General features: G+C 37.5%; 1 protein-coding gene across 1 annotated transcript in view; it reads left to right on the top strand.

Annotated features, from left to right (window-relative positions):
• Positions 1 to 19426, top strand: part of LUZP2 (leucine zipper protein 2) — a 519252-nt gene that overhangs the window by 436358 nt on the left and 63468 nt on the right. Inside the window, exon 8 of the mRNA XM_040255642.1 lies at positions 14156 to 14230. Coding sequence (XP_040111576.1) covers positions 14156 to 14230 — 75 coding nt within the window. The remainder of the gene's footprint in view (positions 1 to 14155; positions 14231 to 19426) is intronic.

Genomic DNA, 19426 nt, shown 5'->3' with positions numbered 1-19426 from the left:
AGTACCATAATTTTACATAAAAAATGTTGAATTACACCTACCAATTTGAAAAGATATTGGGAATAGAATTTAAGAAAGGAGCAATGCAAAATGTATATCAGTTCAGTTCAGTCTCTCAGTTGTGTCTGACTCTTTGCAACCCCCTGGACTTCTGCATGACAGGCTTCCCTGTCCATCACCAACTCCTGGAGCTTGCTCAAACTCATGTCCATCGAGTTGGTGATGCCATCCAACCATCTCATTCTCTCTCATTCCCTTCTCCTCCTACCTTTAATCTTTTCCAGCATCAGGGTCTTTTCTAATGAGTCAGTTCTTCTCATCAGGTGGCCAAAGTATTGGAGCTTCAGCATCAGTCCCTCCTATTAATATTCGGGGCTGATTTCCTTTAGGGTGGACTGGTTGGATCTCCTTGCTTGCTGGGGTCCAGCCCCGGTGGATCCAGGGTGATTCCAAGGGGAGATGGATAGGTGAGGAAAACTTATTTAATTAGAAATATAAGATTAGATTAGGAAAAAATAGTGTAGTAGGAAAATGAGTGGAGGAAAGAGGCTGATTAACTTGGTTTACGTAGAAAACCAATAAAGTTCCAGACAAGGAACTTGCACCATCTACACTGGGCCACAGGCGCCCGCTTGAATAGTGGAGGGTGCCCCGCCTTGGGTCTCAGAAGCCCGGGCAAGTAAGTAGACTCAGTGAGCCTCCGCGTTCCAAGGGATCAGCCTGAAAAGGAGAGGGAGGGAGAGGGAGCAAGAGAAAGAATCCAGACAGGGAGGCCAGGCTTGTGCAAAACCCCCTCCAACTTTATTATTCAAAAGGTGTTTAAACACCCTAGATTTTACATAATGGAAGATACAGAGTCATGCAGGGGCAGCAGTCCTGACCCTTTCTGTATATCTTTTTGTATACAAAAGGTCTCAGGTGATTTACATTATCTTCTGGCCAAGAGGCTTGTTAACACTTTTTGGCTCTCTTCCTTAATGAATGTTAATGTCGTTTTCCCCTGAAGTGTTTTTCTTTAATCTGCATCTCCTTAAAGCACTAAAGTTACATCTCTATAGAACAAAGGCTCAGTGGGTTATAACAAAGAAGGTACTTAACTCAAAGATCTAATGTTGCTACTCGTTTTTTCTATATACCAACTATATCAACAAATAAAAGATATGAAAATTTGGCAGCAAGTATTGGCTCAACAATGAAATGCTTAATCAGTTTTATTCTAATGATCTTGACACCTCGGAAGCCCCTGCATTTCTAGGATGTTTTAAGCTTCCTGTGCCTCTTGCGGTTGGGAGACTGTAAACAATTCACAAGCTGTAAAAAGTCCAGGGGAACCTGTTAGGCAAGCTAGAGAGTTATCATAGGGAGTTTTAAGCTGAGACATTCTTTTGCAGGAGACTGAAGCCCTGAATTAACTTTTTGCAGAGAGTGTCAGAAAAGTAGAAAAGCACAATACAATAAGGCAGGCATATTCTTATTTGGGGGGGGGGTGGTACATGCTCAGGAAATACCAGGGGGAAAACCTGAGGCCTGATTTGCCTTGCCCATCAGGCCTCTGCCGCATGACCTTGTCACGGGTGGGATTCCTCACGCTGGCTCCTGGCACTTGCTGTCCAAGGGACTCTCAAGAGTCTTCTCCAACACCACAGTTCAAAAGCATCAGTTTTTTGGCACTCAGTGTTCTTTATGGTCCAACTCTCATATCCATACATGACTACTGGAAAAACCATAGCTTTGACTAGACAAGATGTATACAGAATACTAAAAATATGGCTTATATTATGTTGGAGGAGACTCTTGAGAGTCCCTTGGACTGCAAGGAGAACAAACCAGTCAATCCTAAAGGAAATCAGTCCTGAATATTCATTGGAAGGACCGATGCTAAAGCTTGAATACTTTGCCATGATGCAAAGAGCCAGTTCACTGGAAAAAGACCCTGGTGCTGGGAAGGATTGAGGACAAGAGGAGAAGGGGATGACAGAGTATGAGATGGTTGGATGGCATCACAGACACAATGGACATGAGTTTGAGCAAGCTCCAGGAGTTTGATGGTGGATAGGGGTCGCTAGGAGTTGGACAGGACTGAGCGACTTCACTTTGTTTTCACTTTCATGCACTGGAAAAGGAAATGGCAACCCACTCCAGTATTCTTGCCTGAAGAACGGGTGAGCCTGGTAGGCTGCTGTCTATTGGGTCACAGAGTCGGACATGACTGAAGCGACTTAGAAGCAGCAGCAGCAGCAGGGAAGCCTGACATGCTGCAGCCCTGAGGTGGGCACAAAGAGTCAGATGTGACTGAGTGACGAACCACAATATATTGTAAAAGTTAGGAAATATAATCAGATGTTATTTTGCCTACTCTAGTACATTAACTGAAAAGCACCCAAGAAATCATAAATTCCATTATCTTGAAAAGATATTAAAAACAATCTACTCTAAAATTCTTATTTTACCCAAGGAATTTGAGATCAAACAGTAAGTGGCCAAGGTCGTGCAGCAACTCTGAGTCAGAGGTCAATAATCTCTCTTGGAGTAATTTTTCAGAGAGTTTCAGTGATTAACCAAAATATTATGGTTAAGTTTTCTGGTGAAGGAAATGAGATTTCATTGTGGTTTTAATTGCTTTACTTGATAATTAATAGTGTTTATCATGTTCCCATAAGCTTATTTGTTATTTGTGCATCAGCTTATTCAGTTCTTTCTGCCCTTTTAAAAAACTGGTTGTTCATACTCTTATTGTTGAGTTTATTTCATTTATATACCTTGCATTCAAGTTCTGTATCTGATATATATCTTGCAAATACTTCTTATCACTTATGACTTGAATTTTTATTCTCTTAATAGTTAGTGTATAAGGAAAAAGAAAATATTTAAACTGGTAGTCTAATTCATCAATTGTTTTTATGTTTGGACATTTTAGTCTTACCTGAGAAATTTTTGCCTTTCTCAAGGTCATAAAAATTATCTTCCAGAAGTTCTATACTTTTATATTTTATATTTAAGTCTATAATTCATTTCAAATTAGCTCTTGTGAATGGTGTAAAGAAAAGGTCAAACATAATTTCACACACACACATTTACATAATCTTCAATTCCTTTATCATTTGTTGAAAATGTTTTACACATTGAATTGCATTTTTATCTTTTTCAAAAACAAAATGTCTGTGTATGTTTTCAATTGACTTTATATGCTTGAGTAAATTTTTGGATTCTCTTCTCATTTATTTCAGTATGTGTCTATTCTTTTGCTAATACCACATGGTCTTTATTATTGTAGCTTTAGAGTTAGTCTGGAAATCACACAGCATAAGTCCTGCCACTCGAGTGTGTTTTTTAAAAGATTGTTTCAGTATAGTTTTTAGGGGTGGTTTAATAAATTTACAAAAGAAAAAAAAAACCTTATAAGAATGCTAACCTGATATGCATTTTATCTATAAATTAATATGGGGAGCACAGATATCATAAGAATATTGAATATTTCCATTCAACAGGATTTATGTTTCAATTCATAGACATGATATGTTTTTCCACTAATTTAGAATTTCTGCCATTTCTGTCAGTAATGTTTATAGTTTACAACAAGGATTTTTTACATTTTTTATTTTTTTCAAAGTTTTAAATGATTTTTTTTTCTTTTTTTACACTCTTCTTCCATTATTCCAAAACATGTTATTGTTTTTAATGTTGTTCTATAGATGTCTGGGATCATTCATGTCTTTTCAGACTTCTTTTTCCTCACAGCTTTTCAGAATGGATAATTTCTGTTGATATCACTTCATATTTAGTAGATCTTTCTCAGGTCATTTTCATTTGATAAATCTATCCAGTGAATTTTTTTTTCTGGAATTTCCATTTGATTCTTTTTCATAATACAGTTTCTCTGTTAAGATTACCTATCCCTTCATCAATCAACAACATTACCTTTAATTTTTTGATAGTATTTCCAATGACTGGCCTTACAGTATTTACCTATTGTATCCAACATATGAGCCATTGAGATATTGGCTAACATCATCTTATCTTTTAACTTTGGGTCATACATTTCATTTCTTTGAATACTGGTAAGATCTTATTTTGTGCTAGACATTGATTGTCATGTATGTGTTACAGAGATTCTGTATTTTTTTTTCTTCTGAACATAATTAAGTTTTGTCCAATGATACAGTTATACACTGATATTTAGCATGATGTAGAGTTGGCTTTATATTTGTTATTGCAGATAAATGAAAAGTCCATGATAAAACTTAAGTCCTCTCACTTGACTGAGCTAACTCTCCAAAAATTTCCCCCAGTCTCACCTCCCAGAATTGTATCTAGGATTTGATTTAGACTTTAAGACAAGCCTAAAGTAGACTTTATAATACGAAAGGACTCAGCAAACTTTTCCTATAAAGTCTCATACAGTAAATGTTTTAGTCATTGCAAACATATGGTCTCTATCACAACTACTCAGTTCCACCATGGTAGCACAAAAACAACTAGACAATACATAAATAAATGAAGGTGGTTGTGTACCAATAAAACTTTATTTACTGACACAGGCAGTAGGCCAGATTTGGAATTTGGGCTGCAGTTTGCCAGCCAGTTCCCTAGCGCAGGGCTATTAAAAGTGACAGGCTGTCACTTTGACTTTATGAGTGTCTATGGAATGCTCACATCCTTCTGCAGTGCTCACTCTCTGCTGTCTCTGGTCTGCTGTCAGCATGTTGCTCTGTGTAAGTGCAGCCCAACTCTCAGCCAGGAACTTGCAGGAACATTCCTCAACAACCTGACTTTTGGAGGCCCTGCCCTGTTATCCTCGCTTTTCTCTGATGCCCTGCCCCAGATACTCCAGGCATTTGATTTGCCCCAAACTCTGGAATCTGCCTCCAGAGTTCAGTGCAGCTACAGTGATCTGTGTGGACTCAGCCCTTTGCCCTTCAGTCAGGAAACTGTCTTCAGGTAGAAATCCTAGTCACGAGTGTTACCTAGTGAGTTTCCCATATTTCAATTTTCACAGGCTGGCATAGTTAGCTTGTCATTGTTTATGGAAGGAGGACTAGTTCAAAACAAGCTACTAGTCAAGAAGCAGACATTTTGAATCATTTTATTTTTAAATAACAAAAAATATAAATACATAATCATTTAATTAATAAAAATGACTGTTATTTACTCACAGTAATTGAAAGTAAAAGGTTCATTTACCTTCAGATGTGGTTTGATTGTGAAGTTTTATAAGTCAACAGAATTTGTGTGTGTGTATGTGTATCCTGTTTTGTATTTTTGTACATATACAAAAATATATATATATTACTATTTTATATGCTTTGCTTTCTTCTATAGGATGGTTTTAACCTTATGTTGTTCTCTTTTGTTTTATAAATAATGCCTATTAAGCTTAGACTTAAATATCCTCATATTATGCTATCCAGAGAAAGAGAATATACTTTTTATTCCTCCAGAGGCAGAAGGCAGCTATCATTACAGAATACACCAGTAAATATTTTCTTGTCTCTGGCCTGACATTAATTAGATGTCTAAACCCACTACAGCTTCCCTGATAGCTCAGTTGGTAAAGAATCTGCCTGCAATGCAGAAGACCTTGGTTTGATTCTTGGGTCAGGAAGATCCCCTAGAGAAGGGACAGGCTACCCACTCCAGTAATCTTGGGCTTCCCTTGTGGCTCAGCTGGTAAAGAATCTGCATGCGGTGTGGGAGACCTTGATTTGATCTCTGGGTTGGGAAGATCCTCTGGAGAAGGGAAAGGCTACCCATTCCAGTATTCTGGTCTAGAGAATTCCATGAACTGTATAGTCCATGGAGTCACAAAGAGTCGGACATGACTGAGCGACTTTCACTTTCACTTAAACCCACTACAGTCATTTGGCTAGGGAGTTGAGATAGAGTATTTGTTTTCCTTAAGAAATTGCTTCCTCTTCTCTGGAACTGAGTGTTGAGATAATGTCTGCTAAAATGTATGGCTGATGTATGTACACATACACATAATGGCACTAACATAAAATTTAATTTTGAGAAAAAAATATGTCTGCTCTTATTTCCCAGTAAAGGCTTTACTGAACCTTTTAATTTTTTACATATTAACATTTACTTTTAATAGCGCTTTAACCACATGTTATGCTAAGCTATACCTGTGTAATTTGAGATCTAAATTTGGTCCTTTTACATATATTAGTCATTCACTTCCAAGTCTCTCAGAATTACTCCCAAGTATTACTGTTGAAGTGAGCAGGAGTAGCATCAAAGAATGATGGCCAAAGATAATCTTGGTGCTACAACTTTATACTTTTATGACAGTGAGTAGAAGCAAGTAGAGCTTGTTGACTTCCTACCTCCTTAACTCAGTGGTAAAGTAGAAGGTAGAGATGATGGTGATGATGTTTTGTTCTGTGTTATATCTCTTTAGTACTATCCACAGCTTCTATGTTAGTGCTGCTGAGCATATATATACTAATAGATGCATTGATGGAGAAGGCAATGGCACCCCTCTCCAGTACTCTTGCCTGGAAAATCCCATGGATGGAGGAGCCTGGTGGGCTGCCATCTATGGGGTCGCACAGAGTCGGACACGACTGAAGCACCGTAGCAGCAACAGCAGCAGATGCATTGAATCATACATAAAAAAGCCATCTTATTATTATTCATTCACCAAAATACCAAGTACACCCTACTGAGCATTTGAAAACATCTCTTTTATGAATTTATTGTTCACATTGTACAGGACTGGAAAATGTCAGTTTTCATTCCAATCCCAAGGAATGCTCAAACTACTGCACAATTGCACTCATCTCACACGCTAGTTCAGTTCAGTTCAGTCGCTCAGTCATGTCCAACTCTTTACAACCCCATGAATCACAGCACACCAGGCCTCCCTGTCCATCACCAACTCCCAGAGTTCACCCAAACCCATGTCTATGGAGTCAGTGATGCCATCTGCCATCTCATCCTCTGTCATCCCCTTCTCCTCCTGCCCTCAATCTTTCCCAGCATCAGAGTCTTTTCCAATGAGTCAGCTCTTCGCATCAGGTGGCCAAAGTATTGGAGTTTCAGTTTCAACATTAGTCCTTCTAATGAACACCCAGGACTGATATCCTTTAGAATGGACTGGTTGGATCTCCTTGCAGTCCAGGGGGCTCTGAAGAGACTTTCTCAACACCACAGTTCAAAAGCATCAATTCTTCAGCACTCAGCTTTCTTTATAGTCCAACTCTCATATCCATACATGACCACAGGAAAAACCATAACCTTGACTAGATGGACCTTTGTTGGCAAGTAATGTCTCTGCTTTTTAATATGCTGTCTAGGTTGGTCATAACTTTCCTTCCAAGGAATAAGTGTCTTTTAATTTCATGGCTGCAGTCACGGTCTGCAGTCATTTTGGAGCCCAGAAAAATAAAGTCAGCCACTGTTTCCCCATCTATTTGTCATGAAGTGATAGGACCAGATACCATGATCTTCGTTTTCTGAATGTTGAGCTTTAAGCCAACTTTTTCACTTTTTCACGGTTCATGTAGTAAAGTAATGCATGTGAGATGAGTGCAATAGTGAGGTATTATATACATATACAGGGTATAATACACGTTAGTAAAGTAATGCTTAAAATTCTCCAAGCCCGGCTTCAGCAATACATGATACATGAACTTCCATATGTTCAGACTGATTTTAGAAAAGGCAGAGGAGCCAGAGATCAAATTGCTAACATCCACTGGATCATCCATTTGTTATAACTTTGTATTAGAACCTGTTGCTTGGAAAAACCTGCCACATCTGTGGCTCTGGTATGTTTACTCTCTCTGATATGGGCAATTTTGGAGGAAACAATTTGTTGGGGTTTTAAAAATTATTTAATTGGAGGCTAATTACTTTACAGTATTGTAGTGGTTTTTGCCATACATTGACTTGAATCAGCCGTGGGTGTACCTGTGTCCCCCATCCTGAACCCCACCTCCCAACTCCCTCCCCATCCCATCCCTCAGCGTTGTCCGAGTGCACCAGTTTTGAGTGCCCTGTTTCATGCATCAAACTTGGACTGTTGATCTGTTTCACATATGGTATATACATGTTTCAATACTATTTTCTCAAATCATCCCACCCTCGCCTTTCCCACAGAGTCCAAAATTATGCTTTTATATCTGTGTCTCTTTTGCTGTCTTGCATATAGGGTCATTTTTACCATCTTTCTAAATTCCATATACATGCATTAATATACTGTATTGGTGTTTTTCTTTATGACTTACTTCACTGTGTATAATAGGCTTCAGTTTCATCCACCTCATTAGAACTAATTCAAATGTGTTCTTTTTAATAGCTGAGTAATATCCCCTTGTGTATATGTACCACAGCTTTCTTATCCATTTGTCTGCTGATAGATATCTAGGTCCTAGCTATTGTAAACAGTGCTGTGATGAACACTGGGGTACATGTGTCACTTTCAATTCTGGTTTCCTCAGTGTGTATGCCCAGCAGTGGGATTGCTGGGTCAAATGGCAGTTCGATTTCCAGTTTATTAAGGAATCTCCACACTGTTCTCCATAGTGGCTGTACTAGTTTGCATTCCCACCAACAGTATAAAAGGGTTCCCTTTTCTCCATACCCTCTCCAGCATTTATTGCTTGTAGACTTTTGGATAGCAGCCCTTCTGACTGGCATGAGATGGTACCTCATTATGGTTTTGATTTGCATTTCTCTGATAATGAGTGATGTTGAGCATCTTTTCATGTATTTGTTAGCCATCTGTATGTCTTCTTTGAAGAAATGTCTGTTTAGTTCTTTGCCCCATTTTTAAATTGGGTTGTTTATTTTTCTGGAATTGATTTGCATGAGCTGCTTGTATAGTTTTGAGATTAATTCTTTGTCAGTTGCTTTGTTTGCTATTATTTTCTCCCATTCTGAAGGCTGTCTTTTCACTTGCTTATAGTTTCCTTCGTTGTGCAAAAGCTTTTAAGTTTAATTAGGTCCCATTTGTTTATTTTTGCTTTTATTTCCATTACTCTGGGAGGTGGGTCATAGAGGATCCTGCTGTGATTTATGTCAGAGAGTGTTTTGCCTAAGGTTTCCTCTAGGAATTTTATAGTTTCTGGTCTTACATTTAGATCTTTAATCCATTTTGAGTTTATTTTTGTGTATGGTGTTAGAAAGTGTTCTAGTTTCATTTTTTTTACAGGTGGTTGACCAGTTTTCGCAGAACCAACTATTAAAGAGATTATCTTTTTTCCATTGTATATCCTTGCTTCCTTTGTCAAAGATAAGGTGTCCATAGGTACATGGATTTATCTCTGGGCTTCCTGTTTTGTTCCATTGATCTATATTTCTGTCTTTGTGCCAGTACCATACTGTCTTGATGACTGTGGCTTTGTAGTATAATCTGAAGTCAGGCAGGTTGATTCTTCCATTTCCATTCTTATTTCTCAAGATTTCTTTGGCTGTTTGAGTTTTTTTTTTGTATTTCCATACAAATTGTGAAATTATTTGTTCTAGTTCTGTGAAAAATACCATTCGTAGCTTGATAGGGATTGCATTGAATCTATAGATTGCTTTGGGTAGTATACTCATTTTCTCTGTATTGATTCTTCTGATCCATGAACATGGTATATTTCTCCATCTATTTGTGTCATCTTTGATTTCTTTCACCATTGTTTTATAGTTTTCTATATATAGGTCTTTTGTTTCTTTAGGTAAATGTATTCCTAAGTATTTTGTTCTTTTCTTTGCAATGGTGAATGGAATTGTTTCCTTAATTTCTCTTTCTGTTTTCTCATTGTAGTATATAGGTATACAAGAGATTTCTGTTAATTTTATATCCTGCAACTTTACCATATTCATTGATTAGCTCTAATAATCTTCTAGTGGTGTCTTTAGGGTTTTCTATGTAGAGGATCGTGTCATCTGCAAACAGTGAGAGTTTTACTTATTCTATTCCAATCTGGATTTCTTTTATTTTGTTTTCTTCTCTGATTGTTGTGGCTTAAACTTTCAAGACTATTTTGAATAGTAAGGGTGAGAGAGGGCACCCTTGTCTTGACTTTAGGGGAAATGCTTTCAACTTTTCACCATTGAGGATAATGTTTGCTGTGGGTTTATCATATATGACTTTTATTATGTTGAGGTATGTTCCCTCTATGCCTGCTTTCTGGAGAGTTTTTAATCATAAATGGATGTTGAATTTTGTCAAAGGCTTTCTCTGTATCTATTGAGATAATCGTATGGTTTTTAATCTTTGAATTTGTTAATGTGGTGTATCACATTGACTGATTTGTGAATATTGAAGAATCCTTGCATCCCTAGGATAAAGCCCACTTAGTCATGATGTATGATCTTTTTAATATGTTGTTGGATTCTGTTTGCTAGAATTTTGTTGAGGACTTTTGCATCTATGTTCATCAGTGAGATTGGCCCGTAGTTTTCATTTTATCAATTTGTTTTAAATACCTGGCTGCCAGAAGTCTTGGAGCAAATTTGAAGCACAATCTGGACAAATGGATAGAGCTCCATAGGCCCCATGACTAATGCCTCCTTTTGCTCTCACTACCCGTAATCTACCTTCACATCCCATTCACAAGACGCATGTGTTTTCCATAGACCCTGTGCTTTTGATTTATGTTTAAGATTCTAATACATTTAGTATTAAAGTTGTTTCAGGTCCTTTTGAGTTGTAAATACTTTCATACTCCACAAACCTCAGGGAAATTCAACAACAAAAAAAAAATTAAAAAGAAGGTAACTGGATCTTCTTACCTAGAGGGAAGGAAGTGGGGGAGGATTAATATAATCCTTGTCCCAGTGAGTTTCCAGAAATATTGAATTATACACATGATGTATAAATAATGAATTAAAACCTTGCAGATGTGTGCATTTGCCAAAATTTTGTAAAATGGTTCATTGAAATCTCAGATAAAATGCAACTCCCTAACATCATGTCCTTTCTGTTTCCTTCATTCTGTATGACTATGCATGCCTGTTTCTTAGAAGAAAAAATATGTATGATTTTTGCTGTAAATACAGCACTGATTTCATCCTTAATAACCTTACCCAATTTAAGGTAGATCCTTGAGAAAAACAGCTAGGAACAGTTCCAGACTTAAGAGGTGTATGGCAGAGCCAAACCAGGTTCCAGTATTTTGTGGTCTATACAAACTCGAGTTGTGGAGCATCATAACTTTTAAGTAAATTAAGAATTATTATATGTACTCTAGCCTCTCATGTAAAATATCTCAAATGAGAAAATATATAAAAATTAACTGTTACAGTTTCATTTGGTGTTAGTCTTATGAGGAGAACACTGTGACTTCTCAGGCCACTATGAAAAGCCCCTTGCTGTTCTCTGCTGTGGCTTACACACACTCTCAGCTTAGCAGTTAGAGTCTCATGATTTCACTTCACATGCTTGCTACCTCATGTGTATTTTCAACCTCTGTATATAGATGATGTTTTCTTCTTAGTCTGAAAAAAGACTAATCACTTCATAGATACTTATTCAATGGACTGGCTGTAAGTGAAAGCTACTCTAGATCCATGACTACCTCTCCTTAAATAACCCTACCCATTTTTTTTTTTTTACCATGGGAGTTAAATTGAGAAAATAAATGACTTACAGCAGATAAAATTGACTGTCTGATAAACTCTGCTGCCTTTCATAGGTCTTCTGATGATTTAAAACTCACAGAACTGTTTTTATTTTCTATAGTTCTGTAAATATTACCTATGATCTAATCCAGTAGCTGATCTTTTCAAAACTAAGACCAAAGTATGATAATATGAGTAAGTACCTGCAATCCTATGAATACTTTTCTTAATATTTTTCTAACCTTTTGTCTCCCAAGATCTCTTCTTAGGAGAAATAAATACTTGAAATCCTAAGAACTCATGGCAATAAGCTTTTGAAGGCATATATGGTTTTTCTGTTGGAATTCATCCCACCTGTTCTGAAACAGGGTCCCTGAATCACCATGTCACTGTCCACCCTGAATTCATCCTTCAGTGAGAGTGTGGATGACAGGATTTGGGCTGAAACCCACACGTGCAGGGGGAGAGATGGAGGCAGGAGGACTTATATCTATGCAGACCCCCTCTAGACAGCAGATAATGAATGACAGCATCATGAGGAGGATAGCTGCCCACCAAAAGGGTCCCTAAGAAAGCAAACATCATGAGGTGCTTTGTGGGAGTAAAAAGGAGTTAAAACATAGGGGATTTCTGGGTGGCTGGTGACCAAGATGGTTGACTGGCACTGAGGCTGGTACTGACACTCTTGCCGTCATCACACACAAGTTCCAGGGACCTCTCCTAGAGCCTACAGCCACAGTGGGGCTGTGGGATGACCACTGTCCCACTAAGGCCCAGTCACTGCCCCTCCTGTGTCTTCCCTAACTCTGGTCATAGGCCTAGAAACTGGGAATAGATGGAAGGGCAACTCTTCTTCTTTCCTTTGGGACTCAGTTCCAGGGACAGAAGCTAGCTCTGGCAGGGCCCATGGTAGCAGGCACAGTCAGAGAGCAAGTCTGGAGTGCTCTGTGGTTGAGGAATGTGGCTGGAACCAGGGCAGCCGTGATTCAGGGCCAGCAGAGTGGCCCAAGCCCAGGCCAGGATTGCAAGACTGAGTCTTATAATCCCAAAGCCCTCCTGATGTGGGGTCAGGTGATCAGAAAGAGGAGGACATGGTCAAAGGGGAGTCCAGTATTCAGAGTGTCTGAGTGTCCACTCACTTGTAGGTGCCTCAAATTGGAAACAACTCTCTTCATCACCTCTCTCTCACTCGCTTTCTTACTCAGAATGATTTATTTTTAAACAGTATTAGATGTTAGACATTGACATTGACATTTAAGTCACTCAGTCATGTCCAACTCTTTGCGACCCCATCGACTGTAGCCTACCAGGCTCCTTCATCCATGGGATTTTCCAGGCAAGAGTACTGGAATGGGGTGCCATTGCCTTTTCGGCAAAGGGCCTGCAGAAGGGCACTTTACTGGTTGGCTATACATAGCCTTGCTCCAGGCCCACAGCATCATAGTGCCCAGGATGGAGATTCAGACTGGGGACATCCTGGTCACTGCGGAAGTGATAGGCCCCCTCTTCTGATTTCTCCCAAGTGAACTCAACCCCCTTGGACATGACTGAGCGACTTCACTCTCACTTTTCACTTTCATGCATTGGAGAAGGAAATGGCAACCCATTCCAGTGTTCTTGCCTGGAGAATCCCAGGGACGGGGGAGCCTGGTGGGCTGCCATCTGTGGGGTTGCACAGAGTCAGACATGACTGAAGTGACTTAGCAGCAGCAGCAGGCCCTTTGTGAGCCACAGAACATCTCTCGTCAGTATGTAACTAGTATATACAGTAATTAGCAGTTGGAGGAGGCAGGACTTGACAGGTCTTCCAAATCTGAGTCTCTTTTAACAATACAGTTGTGATATTTGCAAAGATAAAGAGTTATGATAGGATAGGATTGTATTGGTGTAATACTGAAAAAAAATTTTTTTTAAGTGAATACTATTGTATTAGTCTTCTCAGGGCACCTTAACAAACTACCACGGAATGGGTGCTGTAACAGAACCTGTTTTCTCATGGTTCTGCAATTAAGGTGCTGGCAGATTTGGTTTCTAGTAAGAGCTCTTTTTAGCTTGCAGATGGTCACTTCCCACGGATTCTTGCCTCTTTGTGATGATAGACAGAGATCTCTGGTATCTCTTCCTCTTCATATAAGGACACCAATTCTATGGGATTAGGGCCTCACCTTTATGACCTCATTTAACCTCAGTTACCTCCCTAAAGGCTTTATCTTCAAATACACTAAGAAGGTATGTGGGAAGGGATGTAGAGCTTCAACATGAGTTCTAGGGATGGGCAAAATTTAGTCCATAATGACTAGAAACACAACTGATGGTTTTGTATCACAAATATTTTCAAAGACTTGAGCTGGAACTTTGCAACTATATGTTTTGATCCAGTGAAGCATTTAGTGCATATTCATCTGGAATAACATTTTCTGCAGTTTAAACAAATGACCACATAATAGGATAAATTTAACCTGAATTCTAAATGAATTTCAATAGTTTTCTTTCTTTCTTTTTTTTTTTTTAATTCTTTGGCAGTGAATGACAGATATTTAAAGTGGATAGGAAAGATTATAGAATTTACTAAAAAATATTTACCTCTCTCATTTTACAGGCCCAACAGCTTACTGATCTGGAACAAAAATTAGCTGTAGCGAAAAATGAACTGGAGAAAGCAGCTCTTGACCGGGTAAGTTGATTACACCATGAGCCATCACGACTTTGGTTGTAGCAGATGAAGCTAGGGTATACTCATTGTTTCCCTTGTTTTATCAGTGCAGTTCCAATGCTGTGCTTGCAAGATGGTTATAGATGGTTTTATTTTTGATGCTCCAATAAATATACTTAAGGTTGAGGCTCTGTGATGATTGCATTGGTTTTATTTTTCACCTTACTGGTACACTTATTCCATAACATAATGAATAGACATACTTTAAAGCATCAACAAAGATGCCATGTCTTAAATTTGCATGGCTGAATTGTAAAGCAAATGGAAGTAGTCACTGATATTTTTATTTTGGAAATCTCAAATTTCAGGAGGAAGAGACATCAAAGAATGTAGCTCTCAGCACCTCTGTTTATGTAAAAATAATGCAAGAGTGGCTAGCATTCTGTCTTTATGACAGCTTTATTGAAATAAAACTCACATATCATAAAGGTCACATTTTTAAAGTTCACAAAGTTGTACTTTCATCAGCATTAATTCCAAAAGGTTTTCTTTGCCTTCTTTTATCTTATTTCATCTACTTTATTTTTGTCAGTGTCTCATTGTGTTACAATTATATATGCTCAGAAAGAAACCACAATTCCTGTCTGATACCTACCTTTGCCTATCAATGCTCTTCATATGAGACATACATGGAGAATAGGGCATTGGTATATAGAAAGGGAAATAAAAATATAGAGGGAGGAGTTAGTCATAAAATTAGAATTATGGTTCTGTTGGTTTATCGTATTTGGCAAAATTTCTCAAGGCCTCCTTTCATTTTTAAATCAGCTATATAAAACTATAAGAAGTAAATATTCCATTTTTTCTTTAGTTCACTTGAAGAAAAGGATAAAATGATTTTTGAAATTATTTCTCTGTTCACTCAGCATCCATTTATTGAATGGATGTAGTTTTATCTAATTTCTAGAACATATATCTAGCAAATATTAATACAGGGAATTCTGACTGAAAATTAAATCATAGTGTTTCAGACTTAGAAATACAAACACCCATATTGCTCTCAATCAGATGCATATAAAGTCTATGCTGAAGCAACAGGGCCAGTTTTGGAATAATCTGCATTTTAACAACTTTTCAATGCATCCTCTGCCTGAAATCTATTCTTGATTAGATTGGAGTTAGCAATCATTCTAACAGTGGAGAAAGAGACCCTCTCTTTATATCATATGGGGAATTGTTGGTTCATTTATATATAATAAAAATATTTCTAGACATATAAAGAGAGAATGCAATCTGATCAATATAAAGAAAACAGACATGTCTCATTTTATATTTATCCAAGTACTTAATGTAATAGTTAATAATTTTAGGGAAGCCTGCCTACATTTTTGTAGACTAGTTCAAATATAATTCACCTTACCAAGATTCCAGCTTTAGGAGTTTTTTTTTTTTTTTTTTTTAACTTTAGGGAAGAAGTTTATACCAATTATGCTAATTTCTGACCATATCCAACTCATGCTGCATAATATTAGTTTTAAAATGGGAACTGATTCCTTATGGAATTGGTAGAATCAGAAAATCAGAGATATGTATAATCAGAAAGTCCAATTAGATCATCTTTTTATATTTCCTTTCTTTGGTATCCCTGGCAAAATCTCTGCAGTATGTTTTACATTCTGAAGACATTGAATTTCCAAGATGCTGAGGCAGGCTGGCCCCCTTCTTACATTTAACAACTGTGACTATTGGAATGTTCTTCATAACATTAAACCTTTCCCATGATGTGACTTCAAGTAACCCATTTAGTCAGTGAGTGAGTCACTCACTGACTAAATGGATTTGAAATGTTTTTTGTGTGACCACCGTGTACCAGGTGCTATGAGAAACAGAAAACAGTGCATCCCTCACAATTTTGTTGGGCACCAAAAATGAGGAAATAATTATATGTGGAACCATAAAGTCAGAGAAACATGAAGAGTGAGTACGTATATTTTAAGTACATGTCTTATAAAAGCTAGTGGTGTCTCATGATAATCATGCACAAGTTATAATTTGTCCTGAGTCACAGAACTTGAAGATAAAATAATTTTCTCTCCTTTGTCTTATCCACTCTGTGTCTTCCTCTTCCCCATTTCTACTACCACCACTATTTGCTTAGCTCTCACTAAGCCAGACTAGATTTGGAATGACAGACTATGCTGTAATATACTATTACTATCTGTAAAATGACAGACTATGCTGTAATATACTATTACTATGCTGTAATATTTAACAAGGTTCTCCAGAGTCAGTCTGTGTTCAGATCATAACCCTCTCACCATATGACCATGTTCAAATCCCTCAAACTCTTTATACTTCACCATAAAATAGAATGATAATAAAATTCACTTTATAATGATGGGAAAATTATATACATCTGTAAAAGTAAAGTCCTGAGAATTCTTGGCACGTGAAAAATACTCAATAAGCATGGTAATTACTATTAATAGTGAATGAGAACCTAGAGAGACTGCTTCTTTGTGATAATTTTTCTCTTTAGCCTTCAGGATCTTGCCACTCCATTTGCTACAGTGAACTATAAAAGCACTGCATATTACCAGAGGTTGATTTCAACAAATCTCATGTAAGATACATATGAGACTCGTAAACTGTAGTCATAAAGACAGGTAGAAATGCTCGCTCACTTCAAAAATGGATACAAAAATACAGTTTAATGAAATTGCTCTTCACATCTCTTCACCATTTTTATATAAGACAAGACTTTTAAAAATTATCTTCATGTGTCTAGTTCCAAAGAATATTACATCTGGGCCTCAAATAGCCTTAAATACCTAATAAACATTATGAAAACAGTATATTCAAACTCTAACATGTTTCTCATCTCATACTTCTCATGAAAGAAGTCTCAGATTACTATCCCAATAAAAGCAATAATAATCTCAAGGTCTAAGAATCAATCTTCGTTTTCTAAACAATCAGTTATTTTGTGGCAATATCTTATGGAACTTCCCCAATGGCTCAGAATGTAAGGAATTCACCTGCAGTGCAGGAGGCACATTGATTCCTGGGTTGGGATGAAGGATAGTTAGCCTCAGCTACTGAAATGTAAAAATATCTTTATGGTGTGAAAAGTCTATCTCTCAAATTCTTATATTAGAAGTTTCTTTTGCATCTGATCCTCACAAAATCTGACCCAGGAAAGTATGCATTGTTATATCATATTATAGATGACACAGGTAGGTGATCTGCACAGACTCCCAGGACAAAATAGTAAAAGAACAAGAACTCTTCTTGCCACAGTGTACCTGGCACATGGCAAGAGCATAATAAATAAACAGGCAGATGAAGATCTAACTTCGTAAATTAACGTACATGCTATTCATCCTACGTACAAGGGCCAAAGCGTGTAGAACAGAGAAATAAAACTGTTTGTCAAATGACCTTTTAGGATTCAGAGATAATTTATTGGTGAAATCAAGGTAGGGGAAGGGGAAAGCCTTTGGATTCCCAGTCCTTCATTATTTTTCCAAAGACAACTGCCATTGGTGCACAAAGATCTGAGGATTTCACATCATGTAAATAAATGAAGATAGACATGAATATTACCTTGTGAACTTTTTAAAGGGGATACGAAATGAGGACACTGTTGTCTTTGCCATATGTATCTAGGCATCCCAACACAAATGCATTTTTCTTGAGAAAACTCATATACAGATGTGGAAAAAAATGGCTTCTAAATCTCCCACCATCCTACAAACATATACATAAATAATAATTTCTTACAAGCTTTACAAAGCTATAGCATAAGCACTAGTATTTTAGTGTCCAAAATAATACATTTATATTACATAATATACAGGGTGAAATGAAAAATAGTTATTTTCTATATAAAACTTATCCTCTGGAGATTTCCTTTATTTATATTTTAACAAATATTTGTTTATTTAGAAACCAGTGATAGTGCAAAAAAAAAAAAAAATTGGCCCAGCTGTATAGCACAAAGAACACTGATTAATATTCTGTAATAACATAAGTGGGAAAAAATTGATAATAGATACATGTATATGTATAACTGAACCACTTTGCTGTACACCCAAAACTAATACAACATTGTTAATCAACTATGCTCCAATATATAATAAAAATTAAAATACATCAGCCCTCAAAGAAATTACACTGCAGTGTTGTGCAGTCCCTCAGTCATGTCCAACTCCGTGCAACCCCATAGACTATAGCACTCCAGGCTTCCCTTTCCTTCCCTATCTCCCGTAGTTTCCTCAAAGTCACGTTCATTGAGTCGGTATTGGTGTCTATCCATCTCATCCTCTGACTCCCTCTTCTCCTTTGGACTTTGATCTTTCCTAGCATCAAGTCTCTTCCAATGAGTTGGCCCTTTGAATCAGATGGCCAAAGTACTGGAGCTTCAGCATCAGTCCTTCCAGTGGACTGATTTCCTTTAGGATTGACTGGTTTGGTTTCCTCGCAGTCTAAGAGACTCTCAAGAGTCTTCTGCACCACAGTTCAAAAGCATCAACTCTTCAGCATTCAGCCTTCTTTATGGTCTAACTCTCTCATCTGTACATGACTACTGGAAAAACCAGAGCTTTGACTATACGGACCTTTGTCGGCAAAGTGATGTCTCTGCTTTTTACTATCATTTGTAGGTTTATCATACCTTTCCTTCCAAGAGCAAGGGTCTTTAAATTTCATAGCTGCTATCACCATCCACAGTGAATTTTAAACTCAAGAAAATAAAATGGCATTGCTTCCACTGTTTCCCTTTCTATTTGTCATGAAGTGATGGGACCAGGATGCCATGATCTTAGTTTATTGAATGTTGAGTTGTAAGCCAGCTTTTTCACTCTCCTCTTTCACCCTCATCAAGAGGCTCTTTAGTTCCTTTTCACTTTCTGCCATTAGAGGGGTATTATCTGCATATCTGAGGTTGCTGCTATTTCTCTTGGCAATCTTGATTCCAGCTTGTGAGTCATCCAGCCCTGCATTTCGCATGATGTACTCTGCATAGAAGTTAAATAAGCAGGGTGACGATATACAGTCTTGTCCTACTCCTATCTCAGTTTTGAACCAGTCTGTTGTTCCATGTCCAGTTCTAACTGTTGCTTCTTGACCTGCATACAGGTTTCTCAGGAGGCAGGTAAGATGGTCTGGTATTCCCATCTTTTTTTTTTTTTCTTTTCTTTATTTATTTATTTATTT

The sequence above is a fragment of the Oryx dammah genome, unplaced genomic scaffold (genome assembly GCF_014754425.2).
Source record: "Oryx dammah isolate SB20612 unplaced genomic scaffold, SCBI_Odam_1.1 HiC_scaffold_15, whole genome shotgun sequence".
Lineage (NCBI taxonomy): Eukaryota > Metazoa > Chordata > Mammalia > Artiodactyla > Bovidae > Oryx > Oryx dammah.
The sequence above is the reverse complement of the archived record's forward strand: the minus strand, read 5'-3'. Positions and strand labels throughout refer to the sequence as shown.